We start from the raw sequence: 18,138 nt of genomic DNA, 5'->3' as shown, positions 1-18,138 counted from the left end.
TAGGTGTTGGATCGTGTCCTCCCCCACCCAAAAGCTGTATTGAAATCCTCACCCCCAGTACCTCAGAGTGTGAACTTATATGGGAATAGGGTCTTTGCAGATGTAACCCGTTAAGATGAAGTCACACTGAAGTTGGTTGAGCCCCTAATCCGCTGTGACTGTGTCCTTCTAAGAAGACGGCCGCGTGGAGGCAGACCCACGGGAGAAAGCAGGGTTTGGGGCCCTGCAGCTGCCAGCCCAGGAGCACCAAAGATGCCACAACTGCCAGAGGCTGGAAGAGGCCAGGAAGGATTTCCCTACAGCTTTTGGGGACGGCCTCACTGACACCTGGGTTTCAGACTTCTGAAACTTCCTTGCCTCCAGACTGTGAACAATATATTTCTGTGGTTTTTAAACCACTCAGTCTGTGGTCCTTTGTTAGGGTGGCAGCCGTAGGAAATGAGTCCACTGGGGTTGTATAGGTTCTTTCATATACATCCCGCCCTGTAACAAGGCATGTTCTTTTCTTTAAAGATTTTTTTATTTTGATATGGACCATTTTTAAAGTCTTTGTTGAATTTGTTACAATGTTGCTTTTGTTTTATGTTTTAGTTTTTTGGCTGTGAGGCATGTGGGATCTTAGCTTCCCTACCAAGGATCGAACCCGCACCCCCTGCATTGGAAGGTGAAGTCTTAACTGCTGGACTGCCAGGGAGGTCCCAAGGCATGTTCTTATGACTTGAAGTAGCTCATGTCCTACTGGTACATGGGGGAGAGGTGTCAGTGTAATGCAGAAGTCGAGCTGGGTCACACTTGATTTTTCCTGCTTCATTGATGCTTCTTACCATCAAGGAACGGGGTTTGACCGTGAAGGACACCCACAGGCTGGACGTGGTGACCCTGGAGGGATGCCCTGCGTCTGTGGGCACCTTCCTCCCCCACCTCGGCTCTGCCTCTGGCTCGTTTTGGCCGAGTGCTCCTTCTCGAAAATGTTTATTGCACGGTTTTCTCCATCTTTGTATGTTCTGTCCCCGATTCCATAACTCAGAAGCTTCAGTTCTTCCTTTTAACCTCTCTCATCAAACCGTTGCCACCTTTTATAAGGACTTTTTATTTATTAGGAATTTTACATGTCTTTTTTTTAAACTATGGTAATTTAAACATTAGAGTTAGTGTTGATTTTTGTAGTACCCTGGTTATTAAATTGCAGTTTTGAATAGTCTGCTCCAACCTTATTTTTTTTCATAAGCCCAGGTATTTTTAGTATGCAGGATTTTGGAGTGTGAGGTTCTTCCAGAGCGTATATATTGTATTATAGCAGAAGCTTCTTTGTTCTGTTCAGTCTGCATCTGGGAAGAGAGCCGTCTCAGTCTGGCAGCCTCGCACTAGGTGAGAGCCTGCTGGACACTAGGCGTTTGGTTCGGGGCTGTGCAGATGGGGTGGTTCTGAGAAGCGTTTTAGCCACTATTGCAGTAGACAGAGGAGGGGGTTGGAGCAGAGGACAGAGTCTTTGGGAAAAACTCAGGTCTGGACCACAGCTATTCTTCTTTTTTTTTTTTTAAATATTTATTTATTTATTTATTTGGCTGTGCCGGGTCTTAGCTGCAGTGTGTGAGGTCTTTTAGTTGCGGCATGCGGGGTCTTCAGTTGCGGCCTGCGGAATCTTTAGTTGTGGCATGCAGAATCTTTTTTTAGTTGCGGCATGTGGGATCTACTTCCCTGACCAGGGATCAAACCTGGGCCCCCTGCATTGGGAGTGCAGTCTTAACCACTGGACCACCCGGGAAGTCCCTGGACCACAGCTATTCTTATTTGAGGATAAGTAAACAAATAATCCCCACCATGGGGTCTCGAAAGGTATCCCAGAATGTGGGGGAAAGGGAACTATCCTGAAAGGCAGAAGACAAATATACCTCTGAAAACAATTTATAGTCAGAATCAGAAAAAAGAAATTTCAAAAGACTTTGACTAGGAAGACAAACAGAACAGAAGGTCATGAGGAGGGAATCAGCTGAGAGGAAAAGATAATGGAATGAGCTGTAAAGGGAAACATTTGAAACAAAGAGCTTAAGGTTTAGTTAAAATCTGTATGAAAAGCCATAGGAATAAAACGGATATCGTGGAAACTAGGAGCAGTGCTGTGGAGAACACACTGGCGAAGGCTCTTGGGATGCAGAATAAACGACGATGTGCCGGTGCGGAGAGAGGCCGGATACCATGGGGAGGTTTCAGCCAGACAGTGTGGGAAGCTCTGGAGATGCCAAAACAATTATCAAAATGTGATTGAAGAGCATTTTCCTGAGCAGAAAAAAGACCTGTGTGTATTGAAAGGTTCATGTTTGGAGCAAAATAAAGGGAAAGAGACTCTGACCATACATCTTCTGACAACATTTTTGAATTTCAAGATTAAAGTAAAAAAAAAAATCCTGGCAGAATCCGGACAGAAGAAAGCCTCAGAACTCAGCCCCGTAGGTTCTCTGGAAAGGAAGTGCTGCTTTGCTGGGCCAGGGTTTTCGGTATCTGAGGGTGGGGCAGTGGCTAAGATTTTGAGGGAGAAATATTTGTGATCCAAGACTTTTATACCCAGCCAAGTTGTGATTTTTGTGTGAAGGATACAGAGCCATCCGAGACTTGCAAGGGTTTGCAAAATATACCATCTGCATTGCTTTCAAGACAATGGTGTTTCTTTCTGGTCAAGAGATGAATACAAATTCCGTTTTTTCTAAAATTTTATTGAAGTGTGGTTGATCTACCATGTCGTATGAATTTCTGCTGTACAGCAACGTGACTCAGTTATACATATATATATACTTTTTCATATTCTTTTCCATTCTGGTTTATCGCAGAATATTGAATAGAGTTCCCTGTGCTATACAGTAGGACCTTGTTGTTTATCCATTCTGTATATAATAGTTTTCATCTGCTAATCCCAGCCTCCCACTCCATCCCTCCCCTCTCCCCTGCTTGGCAAAGACTTGTTCTCTGTGTCTGGGCGTCTGTTTCTGTTTTGTAGATAAGTTCATTCGTGTCATAGTCTAGATTCCACATATAAATGATATCATATGATATTTGTCTTTCTGACTTGCTTCACTTAGTATGATTGTCTCTAGGTCCATCCGTCTTGCTGCAAACGGCATGATTTCATTCACCTTTCATGGCTACTATTCCATATATATGTATATGCCACATCTTCTTTATCCATTCAAGAGATGAATAAATAAGTTACTGTGTTTCCTAAGGAAATAAACAGATATAGAACAGTAATCATAAAGATATTAATCACAGGGCTATAGATAACGTATAATTGGGGTTTAATCCTTTACATGATGAATAGGTTAGGGTTCTTTGGTTATAAGCAATAGGGGGAAAAAAAATCCTTGAATAATTTAATCAAAAACAGGAATTTGTCACACTATTAAAGGAGCGGATGATAGGCCTCAGAGGACCCCTGAGCCGGGGTCAGTAGGAGGATTTTCATAGTTACCATTTCCTCCGTTTATCTCTGTATTCCGATTTTAAAGCAAAAGATCCTCATCACAGCAAAGTATTTAAAAAGTCATTGGTGCCGCCATCCCACGGAGGCAGACGCTTGGTGGTGGGAATCCGTGTCCTGGTTTCTTTGGGCTCCTCCTCTGTTAGGTGCCTGTGATCTGTGGAAGAGGGTGGTCTTGGGAAGAGGATTTGATGAGCTCTGCTCACATTACGTGCCACCCTCCCGTCTGGGGACGGGCCTGTGACTGGCAGGGCTCATCAGAGCCACCTGGAGCGGGGGAGGGGCAGGTCCTCCCAGGGAGGCGGCAGGCAGCTCCCGTCACAGATGCAGAGGGAAGCGGCCTTCAAAGCGCTGTTACCGAGTTGTTCATGACATTGGAAAATGCCTGACTGTCACGTCAGCAAAGGGAATAGGGTGTCCGAGTGTAGAGCTAGCAGCCAGTATGGGCGAAAGGCGAAGAAGAACAACGGCAGGGAAATGCATCAGAATATTACCAAGTGTTTGCCTCTGTGTCATGCCATCGCAGATCACTTTTTAAATACTTCCTGTGATTAGCATGTTTTACTTTTACGATCAGAAAATGGAAATAAATTGAGGAAATGGTTATTAGGAAGATGGAAACCTGGGAAACCATTTAGGGTATAAGCGAGGGAAGCTGAATTTAAACTTAAACTCTAAGATTGCCGCTACGTAAAATAGGAATAGTCGGGGATATGGCGAAAATGAAAAACTGTGTGTGTGGGGAGTGGGCTTAAAGTGATTTCTCGTTTAAAATGTTTTCCGTCCTCAGCGTCGAGGTTGTGCCACAGAGACGCTGTTACACGTGTTTACATACATTTACTAACAAAACGTCCAAGTAGTTCGTACAGGTTTGCAATGATGGTTCCACGTGCGTGTTTTAGCAATCCATGGTAGAGACGGGGGTGGAGCGTGAATGATTGGTTCCGTGCTACATGTGGTGGTCCAGGGGGCCTTCACCTCCTAACCAAAGCCTCTCCTTTCTCTCCCCAGACAGGTCATCTCCTGAGAGCCCGGGGGGACCCCTGCCCTCCTTTGGATTACTGGGCCCACTACGTGGTCGGTGAGACGGGGCGTTTCCGTGGCCGTGGACCAGCCGTGCGCGTCGCTGGATTTGTATGTGCCGGTGGGACTCTGGGGCTCTTTGGAGCTCTCGTTCATGTGGAAGTTTTGAGCCCTTTTGAATCCCTTGAAGGAGAAGCCGCTGCTCGCAATGAGCTCCCAAAGCCATCCAGGTAAGCGGGGCCCTGGGTCCTCTTGGCGGACGCGCTGCCCCACAGCTGGTCCTGGGTCTCCCACTGGGTCCTCCATCATGACTGCCGTCGGTTTACCACGGCCCCGAGGGCACAGTAGGCTGCTCTTCATCTCAGTGGCGGAGGGCTGAGGAGGGCCTCACGGAGACGTGGGGTCCAGCCTCGGCCGGGACCTGCATGCCGACTTGAGGGGCACCCATTTCTCTGGTGCTTCAGGGAGGTGATGGGTACACGTCCGCTTGTGGTCTGGAGAGCCGCTTTCGTCTCCAGCTGCTTTGTTTCTGGGGGCCGTGGGGGTGGGAGGGCCTCTGGGCCGAGTCTGAGAAGAAGCACGATTGGTGCCCATCAGTGGTGGCCAAGGGGCATCACTCCTGGTGCCCGAGGCTTTTTATTAGGCGCTGCACTAAGCATCATATGCGCATTGACTCCTCACTAGGCCCTAAACGTCTCCCACCTGGCGGGAAGAAGTGACTTGTCCCAGGTCACAGAGCTAGTAAGTGGCCAGATGGGTCCGGGAACCACGTTTGTGTGGCTCTTAGCTTCAGAAGCGTGTTGCGGACACACGCGTTCGGGGCTCCTCCTCCCCCGTCGCAGAGTCACCGTGCTCGCTCCGACCAAGCTGGGATCCCTGCCTTGTCCCGCCTCACCGTCCAGCACAGTGTGGCCTTGGGCCCCTTAGCTGTCAGTTGTCCTGAGTCTGCCTGGGCAGGTGCAGGGCATCCTTGAGGCACCACATCTGTCAGTGTGGCTGGGGGTCCAGCTCAGCAGAGAGGGGCGGGGCGTGGTGTGGTCTCTCCCTTGGGGATTGGCCCCCCGCACGTTCACACCCCTCTCCTTGGCCCGATCAGAGTTGTCTGAAGCTCCCGAGAGCAGGATTCCCGGTTATATTTAGATATGAAGGCTTTATTGATTTAAATCGTTCATGTATTGCTTGATACAAAGTGTCAAACAAAATTCAGCAGTCTGGGTGGAAGTGGGTGAGGTAGACCGTGGACTCTCCCTCCCACTCAGAGTTGGGGACATGCCTTTCTCCTGTGTCTGAACAGGTAGGGGGTGTGTGTAAATGTTTTAATAGAGTGTAATCGTTCTATCTCTGGGGTTCTGTGTTTTATTTTTTCCATTTTAGTGCATTATGAGCATCTTTTGATGTCAGTATGTATATCAAACTGACTTATTTTTGGTAGCTCTAAGATGGATATTTATGTGGTTGCAGCGGTATTTATAACAGCCCCAAATCGGCATCAAACAATTATTATACATATATTTTGAACATACGCTTCTATAAGTATCTCCACTGGATCAATTCCAAGAGGTAGAATTGCTGGGTTGGTGGGCTTGTGCATTTAAAACTTCTAAGTTTACCCTCAAATTGCTCTAGAAACTCTGCCTCAACTTTTCTTAATCGTAGTTTATGAGCATAGATACTTTTCTTCATTGGCACCTGCACTCGGTGAATTCAGTCTATTTCATTCTTGTCAGCATTCTCGGGAGAAATTATTGTTTGAATTTACATTCCTGTATAAATGAGGGTGCACTTCTTTTGCATGAGCTGCTATAGATATAATCGGATCTCGTACATGCCACCAGGCATTTGAAGAGAAAGAGTGCTCTTTTTTCCCTTATTTTTTTCTTTCTTCTTCTTGTTGTTTTTTTTTTTTTTTTTTGGTCTAAAGAAGTCTCTATGTATACATCAATACTGTATGTAAAGTTTTCTCATTCATAAGTATTACATACAGTTGACCCTTGAACAGCACGGGGGTTAGGTGCCGAGCCTGTCCGCAGTAGAAAATCCACGTGTAATTTATATTCGGCTCCCCGCATCCACACTTGGCTCCTCTGTGTCTGCGATTCCATGTCCGAGAATTCAACCCATCACGGATGGCATGGTACCGTGGTACTTAACTATGAAAAAAATCCACCGTAAGTGGTTCGCGCAGTTCAATCCCGTGTTGTTCAAGGGTCAAATATATTTATACATAGGAGTATATGTGTGTATTTTTTTCTCTATGTGTTATTTTGTCTATACATATGAAGTTAATTGAGTTATTTAAATCAGTATGGCGTTATCTTTTTTGTCTCCTCGATTTCTAGAGAAATGTGTGCTTTCCATTATGATTCTAGTTTGTAATATTCTTTTTACAAAAAGACCATTTTATGGACCGTTTTTGGCTTTATGTATTCCAGTGTGTTTTTCAGCGCTAAAAACCTAATGACTGTTATCTCTTGGTGGCCCTTGTCTCTTAACAAAATACAACGTATTTCTCTTTGTTTCATGTTTCTTTGCCCCAAAGTTAATCAGTCTCCTAAAAGTATTTCTGCCTTTGGTTTCTTCGGGCTGAGAAACGCTTCTCCGCCCTCTTATCTTACCCTCACAAGCCTGGTCCCCGTGAACAGCAGAGATCTAGCTGGGTTTTGCTTTTTTCTCCTTCCCAGAGTCTTGCGTCTCACATGGGGTGTTCACCCGTGGCAGTTGACTGCCGTCGTGTCCTGCCTGGTGTGTGTGTGTCGTTCTTGACGCTGGAACCTCGGTCTCTCTCAGTGGGTGCAGCTGGCGAGGCAGGGCTGCCTTGTGGCCTGAGCCTCTGACCCCCTCTTCCTTCTGATGTAGGGAGTGGTGCGCTTGGGGCCCGAAGCTCTCCTTCAGGGGCGCGCCCTCCTTCCCCGAGCAGCCCCTGCAGCTGCAGCAAGGGACCGCAAACAGTGCCTGCCACCACGAGGGTCGGCACACCGGCCGGCCGGTCGCCCCCCGCCCCCGGCTGCCCTGCCGCTTCCCCCGGGGTGTTTTGGGCTGGCAGTTGGGCTGAGCTGTGGGTCTGCACACCCGCTCCTCCACAAGGCCGTTGCCAGCCTGGGGCGACTGTCTGCTCACCAGTGATGGGTTCCCCATCACTTGGATCCCCTGGGATGTACATTCTCTAGGAAATTCCTCCAGGTTTCTTGTCAGTTGACGCTACTGCTTTCCCACTGTCTAGCCTCGCTGCAACTCCCTTCATGTTTATATTTATCTTTTGTCATTTTAGTGGATTTGAGGGAGGAAGAGAACTAATTAACACTGACTTGTTCAATTCACTCTTCTGAACAGGCATTTCTCGCCGTTCTCTGTCTTGTCTTGAGCCCGAGCAGACGAGTCCTGTTTCAGTCTCTGCATCCCTGGGACCTGCGGTGTCAGTCTCTCCTGGCCGCGCACCCTCCCTCCCCCTGCGGCACCTGGGTGCCTCCGTGTCCCGGCCGCTGCTCTGCCAGCTCCTGTGTGGCCATCGGCGCCGGGACCGGGGGAGGCCAGCCGCTGTGGGCCCCTCCTCTCACGCTTGCAGCGCCGGCTGGCTTCGGCCCGATGATAAAATGACCTTTTCATTTGATGTGTAGGATTTTTCTCTCCCCCGTTTGCCTTGAACACTCCCTCTGGTGTTGGGTGAGGTATGCGTTATGATTTTATTGCCGTTCTTTCTGAACTTTGCCAGAGCCAGGCCCTGGTTCTCTGACGTAAAACTGTTAACTGTTGGGTTTTATTGCTCTGGATAACTATTTCTAATGATGCGAGCAGCCTGAGGAAAGGGCCGGGCTTGATTTAGTCTAAGAGAACTCTTCTTTGAGAGCAGGAAGAATAAAAAGAGCCTCTGAGATGTTGTGCTTCCTGTCTACCCCAGCACTCCAAGCCTTGCCCTGCTGGGATGTGCCCAGGGGGTCGGGGGCTATTAGGACGCAGGGCCTCGCCTTCGAAGCCGAGTCCCCGGCCGGACTGAGCGACTGTAGACAGTCCGTGGGTCTGCTGGCAGGACAGGCACGGGCTCCTTCGTTCCTCCCTCTTCCTTTGTTTTCCTCAGATGAACACTGTAGAGTTCCTTGTGGTTGGACGGTGCTAGGATAGGGGGGCCTCGGCTGGCTTACAGGAGAACCAGACGCTGTCGCTCGGCCACCTTTCTGCCACTCCCACCCCACCCCGTGCAACTCACCGTCTTTGCAGTAACGTTTCTGCCTAGAGCGAGTCTGGAGGAGGGACTGTAGACCTTAGGGAGCCCCGTACGGAGCCTCCTGGACCTGTGTGTGGGCGTCCAAACCACGCCGTCGGCGGAGAGCTGGCTGATCGTCATTCAAGTGCCCCATCCCTCCCTGTATCGTGTTAAAAACAGGATAACTATTTTGAGGGAAACGTGTATATTTCAGACCCGTGTTTTAATTTGGACCATACTTTGATTTCTTAGTATCCCCTTCAATCTGAAATGCCCCGTCCACATAAAAGCAGCTAAAAAGCCTGTGTCAACAATAACTTGGTGATTAATGAGTTTCAACATAGTTTGATTTCTTCAGGCCGTCGTCAAGTTCTAATCCTGTAAGTCTCCCAGGAGAAGGCTCTTGGCCTCCGCTGTTCTGAGCCGGAGCCCTGGTCTTGCTTTGTTGGATCTCGAGTCTGTTTATTTCATCCAGTTTGGCCACCAAGTGTGTTAACAATTTAATATAGAAATGATCTCAGAAAGACACATTTTTTATATCATTTAAATTATGCTTTGCAAGGATTCAGTGTTTCAGGAATACTGTGAAGTTTTAAGGGGAGAAGTGAATTTTAAGGACTTGCAACTAACACGAAGAAGCCATTGATTCTGAGCTGCTGGGGGTGGGTCGTGGACCCTGTGCGAGGCCCTGGGCCAAAGGAGGAGAGCTGGGGAGCCGGGAGTGGCCTTGGGCAAGGCCCGGGGAGGCCCAGGCCTGGGCTTTCAGGAGGCGGGGTGTGGAGCCAGCAGGTGCAGCCGACAGAGTCCTGGGAGCTTAGGCTAGGAGATGGAGTCTGTGATCACGCCCGTCAGAAGACGGGAGCAGCTGGAGAAGAGCTTGTTCATGCCATTTCTGGGAGCCATGGAGAGTCCCCAGCGGCTGGCGGGCCCGAGGTTCTGCACGGGGAGAGCAAGGCTGAGCCCCGGGGACACAGGGACAGGAGCCAGGTTCCCGAAGTCGTGCCGAATGCAGGTATCTTGGGGGGATGGCGGGGAGCCCCATTGTTCAGATGGCCCCTGGGGTGGGAGGTACTCGCGGGCTCCTGGTACCGCCCGCTTCTGCTTTCTCGAGGGCAGGTTCACAAACACCCCGTGCGTTTCCTGTCTGCGAGCGTCCCCCAGGCTCCTCCGGGCACCCGGCGCTGCAGTTGCAGCGCTTGAGTTGTCTTGGCCCCGGATCCTCCACGCCATCATTATCCGGGTCTTAATCAGTCAAGGTTTGTTCTGGAAATCATGGAGACATAACGACTTCTTTTTCAACCTCCTTTTTAAAAAAAAATCCTCAAATTGTGTTTTGTCTCTTAAAAATCACGAATACTCAGTCGTTACGAAGAGCTCAGAAAATTCACTGTCAATGGAGCATTGATGGTTTGTTTTGGCAATTCTCTGAAAATTCTTATACGGTTTGTGGAACATTTGCATTTATGTCCTTTATTTCAAAGCCACCATTGTAGAAATGCAAATTTCTGAATTCTGAGAAGCTGAATGTTAGATGATTAACGATATTGAAATTTAAGAATGAACTCCCGGTATGTATTTGACATAGAAAGCCCTGTACCAGGATCATTAGAAACCACCGAGCGCAGCTTGTCGGTGGAACAGAAAGGCCGTGATTGAGGCGCCCAGCGGTGGGGACAGGGGGGTGCTGGGCGGCCACCCCCAGACGCTGGGCTGTGAAGGGCCGGGGCTGCTCTGTTTAAAAAACCGTCGATGTTTAAAGCTTATAATAGTAATGAATCAACACTGCTTAAACTGCAAGTCAAACTCTGCTGCGCTTTTAGGGGTCCAGAATGAATAGCGACTTGGTTCTGAATTGTGCTTTACAGGTTATTTCATTCATTTTGCATGACAGCCCTGGGAAGTGAGCTAGAACACTGTTATTCCTGTTCTGTCCGTGAGGAAACCAGTCTTGACTGCCATCCAGTGCCCTGCCTAAGGCCAGGTATCTACTCAGAGGCCATCCTGGAACTGGAATCAGTCATCTTCCCTTGAGGGATGTGTGCACCTCTGCTGGGCAGACGCAGTCATCTTCCCTTGAGGGATGTGTGCACCTCTGCTGGGCAGACGCTGGCCGCGCCGGACCAGTTAGGAATCCATCCTGCTGACCTGCGTGGGGTCCCCGGGCCAGGCCAGATGGAGGCGCCGGCCCCCTTGGTACGGTGTGGTTCATGTGGAGAGGGCATGGGCCGGGGAGCTGGGGTCCCTCAGAAGGGGTGTGTGAGGTCAAGACGTGTGAGCTGAGCAGGGAGCAGGGCAGGAGCTCGCCTGCCCCGTGGGGCACAGAGGCTGAGATGCCCCAGAGGGGCCCGGTGGTGAGAGCTGGGCTGGCAGAGGTGGGAGATGGGAGTGGAGAGGTGTGCGTCGGGGACGGGGTCCTGACCAGGAGGGGCAGCTGTACCCAGGTCCACGCGGGCCCATCCCCTCTGGGTTCCGAGACCCTGTTGGCGTGGAGAAGGGGTATGGGCCTCGCATCCGGGCGCGCGCTCTGTGCCCTTCTGGGACATGTGCTTTGTGTTCCCTTGGTTTAAGCGTGCATGGCTTGGCCGTGGCTGAACTTCTTGGCGTTTGCAGGGCTCACAGCATGTCACTAGTGTATTTCTGAACTTCTTTGAGCTTCTCTTTGCCAGTCCTGAGAGCTGACTGGGGGGCTGGCAGACCAGGTTAATTTGGGAGATTTTGGTTGAAACGTCTCATGTTACTTCCACCTAAGAGCCTTTTATTTGCTTATTTTGTGAGACCATGATAAAAAATGGACACTTTTGGGAAAATTATAATGATCAAGAAAAGAATCAAATGAGGCAAACGACTGTAAACTTTTTAGAATCATATCTGACCTTGTGTTTTTACATGGGTTTGCTTTTCCCCACTTAGTAAGGTGCTGGGAATATTGGCCTGTGAGAGGGAGTGCTAAGCAGCGTATGATGGAAAGAGACCTGATTGTGGGGTTTTCATGTTTGCCCCTCCCTTCCCCTCCCTTCCCACAAAACAAGCGGAAATAGGAGGGATGAACTCGGCCAGAGCCTGGTCTCCGGGCGCGCTCGGCCCAGGGGGGCAGGGAGGTGGCCACTCCCTCGAGGCTGTGTCAGGTTCTGGGTTCTGACCGTCTGTTCGGGTCGTAAGCTGGGATGGCCAACAGTGGCCTCGTGCTGTTGGACTTTAGGCTCTGTGTCCTCCCAGCCCTTCTCCTCCTCCTTCTCAGCCCGGGGTTCCCGCCGCTGCTGCCTGAATACAGTGATCCTGTCTCGGAACTGGAACCATCCAGGCTGCAGCGCAGCTTCAGAGCTTTTGGGATTTTAAGATGAACAGCAATGTTCGACGTTATAACTGTTTTTCTAACTTCTACTAATACTGTATACTTTTCAAAAGTAGTGGGGAGCCTTATTTAAAAGTGATATTTTTTAAAAAATAAAATGCACGCATATCTTACATCTGCTTATTTTTACTCCTTTTGCCATAGCACTCGTAAAGAGTCCTGTAAGATTGGTGTAAGCATCTTGATGGTAATTATTGAGTGGCTGCTAACTAGGGGATTTGTTGTCTGCTCGTAACTGCGTTCTCCCAGGGCTCACACGTGCTCTCTGATTCTGTATTCTTGTTTGATTTGTTATTGTTAAGAGATGGTCTTCAGGCCTTTCACTGAGGGAGCTTTTGTGGCTGATGGCAATTTATTTATTTATTTATTATTATTATTATTTTTAAATTTATTTATTTATTTTATTTTTGGCTGCATTGGGTCTTCGTTGCTGCACACGGGCTTCCTCTAGTTGCGGCGAGCGGTGGCTTCTCTTGTTGCGGTGCGTGGGCTTCTCATTGCGGTGGCTTCTCTTGTTGCAGAGCATGGGCTTCAGTAGTTGCAACACGCAGGCTCGGTAGTTGTGGCGCCTGGGCTCTAGAGTGCAGGCTCAGTAGTTGTGGCGCACGGACTTAGTTGCTCCACGGCACGTGGGATCTTCCCGGACCAGGGCTCGAACCAGTGGCCCCTGCATTGGCAGGCGGATTCTCAACCGCTGTGCCACCAGGGAAGCCCCATGCAATTTATTTATTTATTTATTTATTTATTTATTTATTTTTTTAACGCAATTTATTTTTTTAAACTTTAAACTCTTAGGCCATTTTGTAGAAGATTGCTCCTTACAATGTAATTGTTCAAGGTGCGGAAGCCAAGAGAATGCCTCACGTTTTAAGAGTTAAAGGTTCTGTCAATATTTTGATTTGTTTGCATTCATAGCCAAGTTTATTCCTTTTTAAGTGCAGTCTATGAATTTTCCTAGGCAGTCCTTTGTAGAAATTGGACTTTTGTTACAACTGTGTCTCTCATCGACTTGTTGATTCAGTAGGATTTGTGTGATGCTGTTGGAGTTATAAGAGAATTCCATGGAATCTGTTCTTAACACCGGTTTTCTAGACATTGTATGAAGAGCCCTTTCCAACCAGTTTGCGTCTGTTACACTGAGTGTATTTAGCGGCAGTTCCTCTGTATTGAACGGTGTGATTCAGAATTCCCGGCGCTCCTCATTTTCACGTTCATGTTGATTTAATCCAAATCAGGGGCTGATTGACTGCTTCTGACAGCTCTGCCTCCCCACCATGGTCTGACACAGAGGATGCAAACCTGCTTGCTGTTCTTTTGTGCCCAAACGGCCGCTCATCCCAGTGCCGCAGGCTGTGCCCAAACACCTGCAGTCTCCACGTGGCTTTTCACCCAGACCAACCACGCCTGGGCCCGGGCCCGGGGAGCTGATGGCTTTGTTTATTTCAGTCTCACTGAAAGGATCAGGGGACAGGAGGAAGGTGGGGTCATTGATCTCTTTCTTTGGTGCCAGTACGCAGAAAGTGTTTTTAGAAACTTCGAGAAGGTGCTGGGGAGGCATGGAGGGTGGAGGCATGGAGAGCAGAGGTTTTCACTGGGAAGTTTTAGCAGAAGCCGGAGATGAGGACCTTTGTGTTTTGTGGTGCCGCAGCCTCTGTACATGTCGCAGTCGAGTCATTGATGGTGATGTGGTGGTGAGGAAGGTGGTGGGGAAGGGGAGGTCAGGATCGCATCGGAGGTATTGATGACGGGTGACCAGGGACACCTGTCAGCTGTCGATGAGCCCCGTTTTCTGAGTGACAGGGACAAAGGTGTGGCTGCTGAAGAGGGGAGAGGTCGGCAGTGGCCTTCCTCTCCGGTAGGCTCCTCGTTGTGGGTCTGACGCTCTGGAGTGGAGACGGTGGGCGCGGAGTGGCTGCAGCCTGGTGGATTTGCACGTGGCTGCCCTCATCAGTGGGGTCCTTGTCGTGGGGAACCCTGCATCTTCGCGGGTGATGCTTCAACATAGGAAGGTGGTTCTTTTCTAAATATGGGTTTGGGTGTCAGTGTCCCTGAAGACTTTTTGGGGGAGGTGTTTGTCCAGTTCATCAGCTCCAATGGGAAGGTAAGGAGCCAAGGCCGTTGCTGGCTGGAGGGACACGGGGCAAATCTGAACTCTGTGTGCACCGGGGAACTGGCCTGGAAGCGCTGAGGCCCCGCTGTGGGTTTTCTGTCCCAAGGAGCCCAGCCTTTAGGAAACACGCCAGCTGGGATGTGAGCGGCCGGCTAGGAGTTCCGTTTGGCCGTCCCCACGGGGGCCTTGGGCCCCTGAGAACAGTCCAGCTGTCTGTCTGCTCTTCTGGGATTTGGTTCCCTTTCGTTATTCCCCCACCATCCGTAGCGTTTTGTAAAACGTTCTTTCTCCTGGCGGCGTGGAAAGGCAGGGCTGGCCACGCTAGCAGGTGAGTGGCATAGGCCGGCCTCTCGGGGCCTCCCCGGGCACAGCCGGCTTTCACGGGAGGGCCGGGAGGGGTCCTGGAGGTCGGGCAGCAGCAGTGCCTGGCAGGTGACGAGATGCTGTGTGGGGCTGGGAGACCCCAGGCCCTGGACGTGCTGCAGAGGGGCACCCGGGGCGTGGTTCCACTCTTGTCTGCTCCGTGTTCAGGCTTCCGGTCCCTTCCTGTCCCATCTCAATACCTCATGCTCGACTGGCGGGCACCTCTGTGCAGGGTGAAGCTCACGTGGCCAGGTGGCCCTGGCCTGAACGGAGACCTGACTTGGTGGCTTCTCAGCGGGGCTTTCTTTGAGCTTCCTGCGGGACCAGAGGACTTGGTGCCCAAGAACCACGGGGCGGGGTGTTTCTTCATGTTTGTAGGTGCTCTGATTTCTTTTGACGTTACGTGGCTCCTGTTACGAGTGGATGTGGTGACCGATTGGCGTGGATTCGGCCTCAACAGTTGCAGTTCCAAAGGAGATGCTGTCTTTAAATGACTTTCCCAGGAGATTCTGCGGGACTCTGGGCCGTGTGTGTGATCCTATGGGCTGAGTCTGCCCTGGCTGAGGCATATGGTTTCCAACATCAACATTATCTGTGAGAAAAAAAGCAATTTGGGTCTTTCTGAAGTTGCTTAAGTTGTCCGAGAGAACATCATACTAGCGTTTCTCAACAATTTCCAGTTCTGAAATGGTTGGGCTGCACCGGGGGTGGGCAGGGGGAGGCTGGCGTAGCCACTGGGCAGAGGCAGCTGTGCGTCCACAGCACGTTCTTGCTGGAAACAAAACTCTACCACTAGGGAGCTGAAACTCAGCTCCTGGTAGACCCTGGGCGGGGGCAAGAGCTGCTAGGCCTGCCCCACATGACCTGAGAATCCTGCTCCAGAATCTTCCATCAGTGGCTTTGAATGCTCTTCGTGGCGAGTCTCCCTTTTGCTTTGGATGCTTCTGGAATCTTCTGGATGGACTGGACTCAGAATCTCACTGAATGCAGTGGTCTCTGTCACTTCTAAACTATAGTCATCAAAATCCAGGGAAATCCCATGACAGCTGCGACAGATTTAGGAAACTGCTGGAAAAAATATGAACTTTTCTCATATTTTATAGAGTGATATTTCATTTTTAAATATCACTTCTGGTTTTGCATTTAAAAATTCAAAATTCAAGCAGACTTTGAACTTCGAATGCGACCTTGTTATTTAGCAGCACATGGGTTAGAAAGTTCATGCTGTTTGATGTCTACACCAGTCCTGGGGGTGGTGGGCAGCTGAGGGTCAGCCTGGAGAATCACAGAATTCCAGGTGCTCTGCAGGAGTGGGAATGAAGGGGAGTGGGAGTTGGGGCCTGCTCGGGTGAGAGGAGGGGGTGATGGGACACACCAGCTCTGGGTTGCAAGGGAGGCGCCCTGGGAGGTCGCAGAGCGGTTTGCTTGGGGACCAAGGTAAGACGTGTGTGGCTGGGGGCGTGGACCACCCAGCGGAGAGCTGAGACTTCACCCCGCTCCTCCTCGGCACCTGGCTCTTCCTTGTGAGCAGCCTGGGCACCTGGTCGAGGGTGGGATGGAGACGCAGCTTCCCCAAGGCCCTGGGTGCTGTGGAGGCGTGCCCTTCTGCAGCCCTCCTTGGACTTCCGGGCCAGAGTCACGCAGAGCCATCTCTGGTTCTTCCTCTCCAAGCCTGGCCCCTGGGATGAGACATCTGAGTGGTTCCCTCCCCTTTGTCGTTTTCCTTTCCCGCTGCAGAGATAGCCGTGTACGAAAACAAGCCAGCACTCCTCGTTCTCCCTGTGATTTGTCACTTATCCCGAGCCTGGGCTGGGTCCAGGCTGCTCTTGTATTCCTCTGGGGCCGGGTCTGCAGCCCTGCGCTCAAGCGCTTGTCCTGCCGGGCTCGTGCTGTTCCTGGAAAGCCGGGGCCGTGGGGTGCATCCTGTCTCCTCTGTCGCCATCTGTTCGGGAGCAGAAGTTGGCTCCGGGTGGACGGCGGATGTGCTGTTCATTCATCCTCGTTCTGGGAAGCAGGTGGGGACTCCCAGGAAAGGAGGAGCCAGGAGACGGCAGACCCCGCACAGGCCATCTGACTCGGTTGCTCATCACCACGTGTGTAGTTAAGATGGAAGCATTGGCTTTTTCCTTGTCTGCCAAACTTAGGCCTCACTTTGTTTACTCTGATGAGTCCTGATTTCTTCCCTTTAGAAGAGAGGTAACCAGCTTCCAGTGGAGTTTTCCGTTGATGGGGCTTCTGTGGGTGAGACAGCACGGGGGGGGCGGGGGGGTGGGTGAGACAGCACGGGGGGGGGCGGGGGGGTGGGGAACGCTGAGTTGTGCTGGTGTCGGTCCGGGCACGGCGGACCCTGTCGGCCTTCCCAGACCTGGAGTGTATATCGTGCCGCTGAGGCCAGAGGAGGCCCCAGGTGCACCTGATGACAGTGTCTTCGGAGAATTGCTGTTTGCCCCACTCCCTCGGGGCTCTTTGTGTGACAGCTCGCTGTTCAGTACAACTGGTGCAGTGGAGTGAGGGTGTGTTCCTTCTAGGCTGTGAATTTCAAATAAATTTGCGTATGCAGAGTGGCGCTTTACCCGTGTGATCTTCCTGCCCTGTAAACCCAGTCTCAGTGTGAGAAAGACCTCCATTTCCAGCAGAGGTGTACCTTCTGATATACCCGCCCAGCCCCGCGAGACTGTCAGGGCCGTCGAAAACAAGGGACGTCTGAGAAGCTGTCACCGCCCAGGGGAGCCTGAGGAGACTTGAGGACTAAATGCAGCGTGGGGTCCTGGGTGGGACCCTGGGGTGGAGAAAAGACATCAGGGGAGACAAGGGGATCTGAAGGAAGTGGTGACCTTAGTTAATAACCCTGTATCAGTATAAAGAATGGAATAATGCCATGTGCAGCAACAGGGATGGACCTAGAGATGATCACACTAAGTGAAGTAAGTCAGACAGAGAAAGACAAATATCATAAGACATCACTTATATTTGGAATCTAAAAAAATGATACCAATGAACTTATTTGTAAAGCAGAAATAGACCCACAGATAACAATCTTATGGTTACCAGAGGGGGAGGGAGGGGGCAGGGATAAATTAGGAGTTTGGGAGTAACAGATGCACACCACTATTTACAAAATAAGCAACAAGGACCTACTGTATAGCACAGGGAATCTGTTCAATATCTTGTAATAACCTATAAGGGAAAATAATCTGAAAAAGAACAGATATGTATACATGTGTAACTGCATCACTTTGCTGTACACCTGAAACATTGTAAGCCAACTATACTTCAGTGAAGGGTATATGTATATATCAGTATAGGATGTACCATAGTGGTGTCAGATGTTACTAATAGCAGAAGCTGAGTGCAGTGGTTGTTGGTGGAGTACATCGGAACTCTGTACCGTCTACTCAAAGTCTATTGATAAACTTTGAACTAAAAAAAATAAATTTGTAGATATTCTCTCTTGCTCACTCTCTATTTATGAATGATAGTATACTGTAGATACTTAGGCACCCAGCTTTTAAATTTTTTTTCCTTTGGGGATTATTCTAAATTAGTAGAAACCAGTTTCCTATTCTTTTATGGTTGTACGTGGATGTGATATCATTCATTTAACAAGTCACTTTTGGTGG

The 18,138-nt window shown here is 50.0% G+C and overlaps 1 protein-coding gene across 7 annotated transcripts in view; it reads left to right on the top strand.

Annotated features, from left to right (window-relative positions):
* Positions 1–18,138, top strand: part of HDAC4 (histone deacetylase 4) — a 291,774-nt gene that overhangs the window by 38,938 nt on the left and 234,698 nt on the right. For all 7 annotated transcript variants that reach the window (XM_082466245.1, XM_082466244.1, XM_082466242.1 and 4 more), the window contains exon 2: positions 4,484–4,725. In XM_082466245.1, the coding sequence (XP_082322371.1) occupies positions 4,704–4,725 (22 nt within the window). In that variant the 5' untranslated portion in view covers positions 4,484–4,703. The remainder of the gene's footprint in view (positions 1–4,483; positions 4,726–18,138) is intronic.

The sequence above is a fragment of the Balaenoptera physalus genome (genome assembly GCF_965194825.1).
Source record: "Balaenoptera physalus genome assembly, chromosome: 6".
In the NCBI taxonomy this organism is placed as follows: Eukaryota; Metazoa; Chordata; class Mammalia; order Artiodactyla; family Balaenopteridae; genus Balaenoptera; species Balaenoptera physalus.
This window is presented reverse-complemented; position numbering and strand designations above follow the sequence as displayed.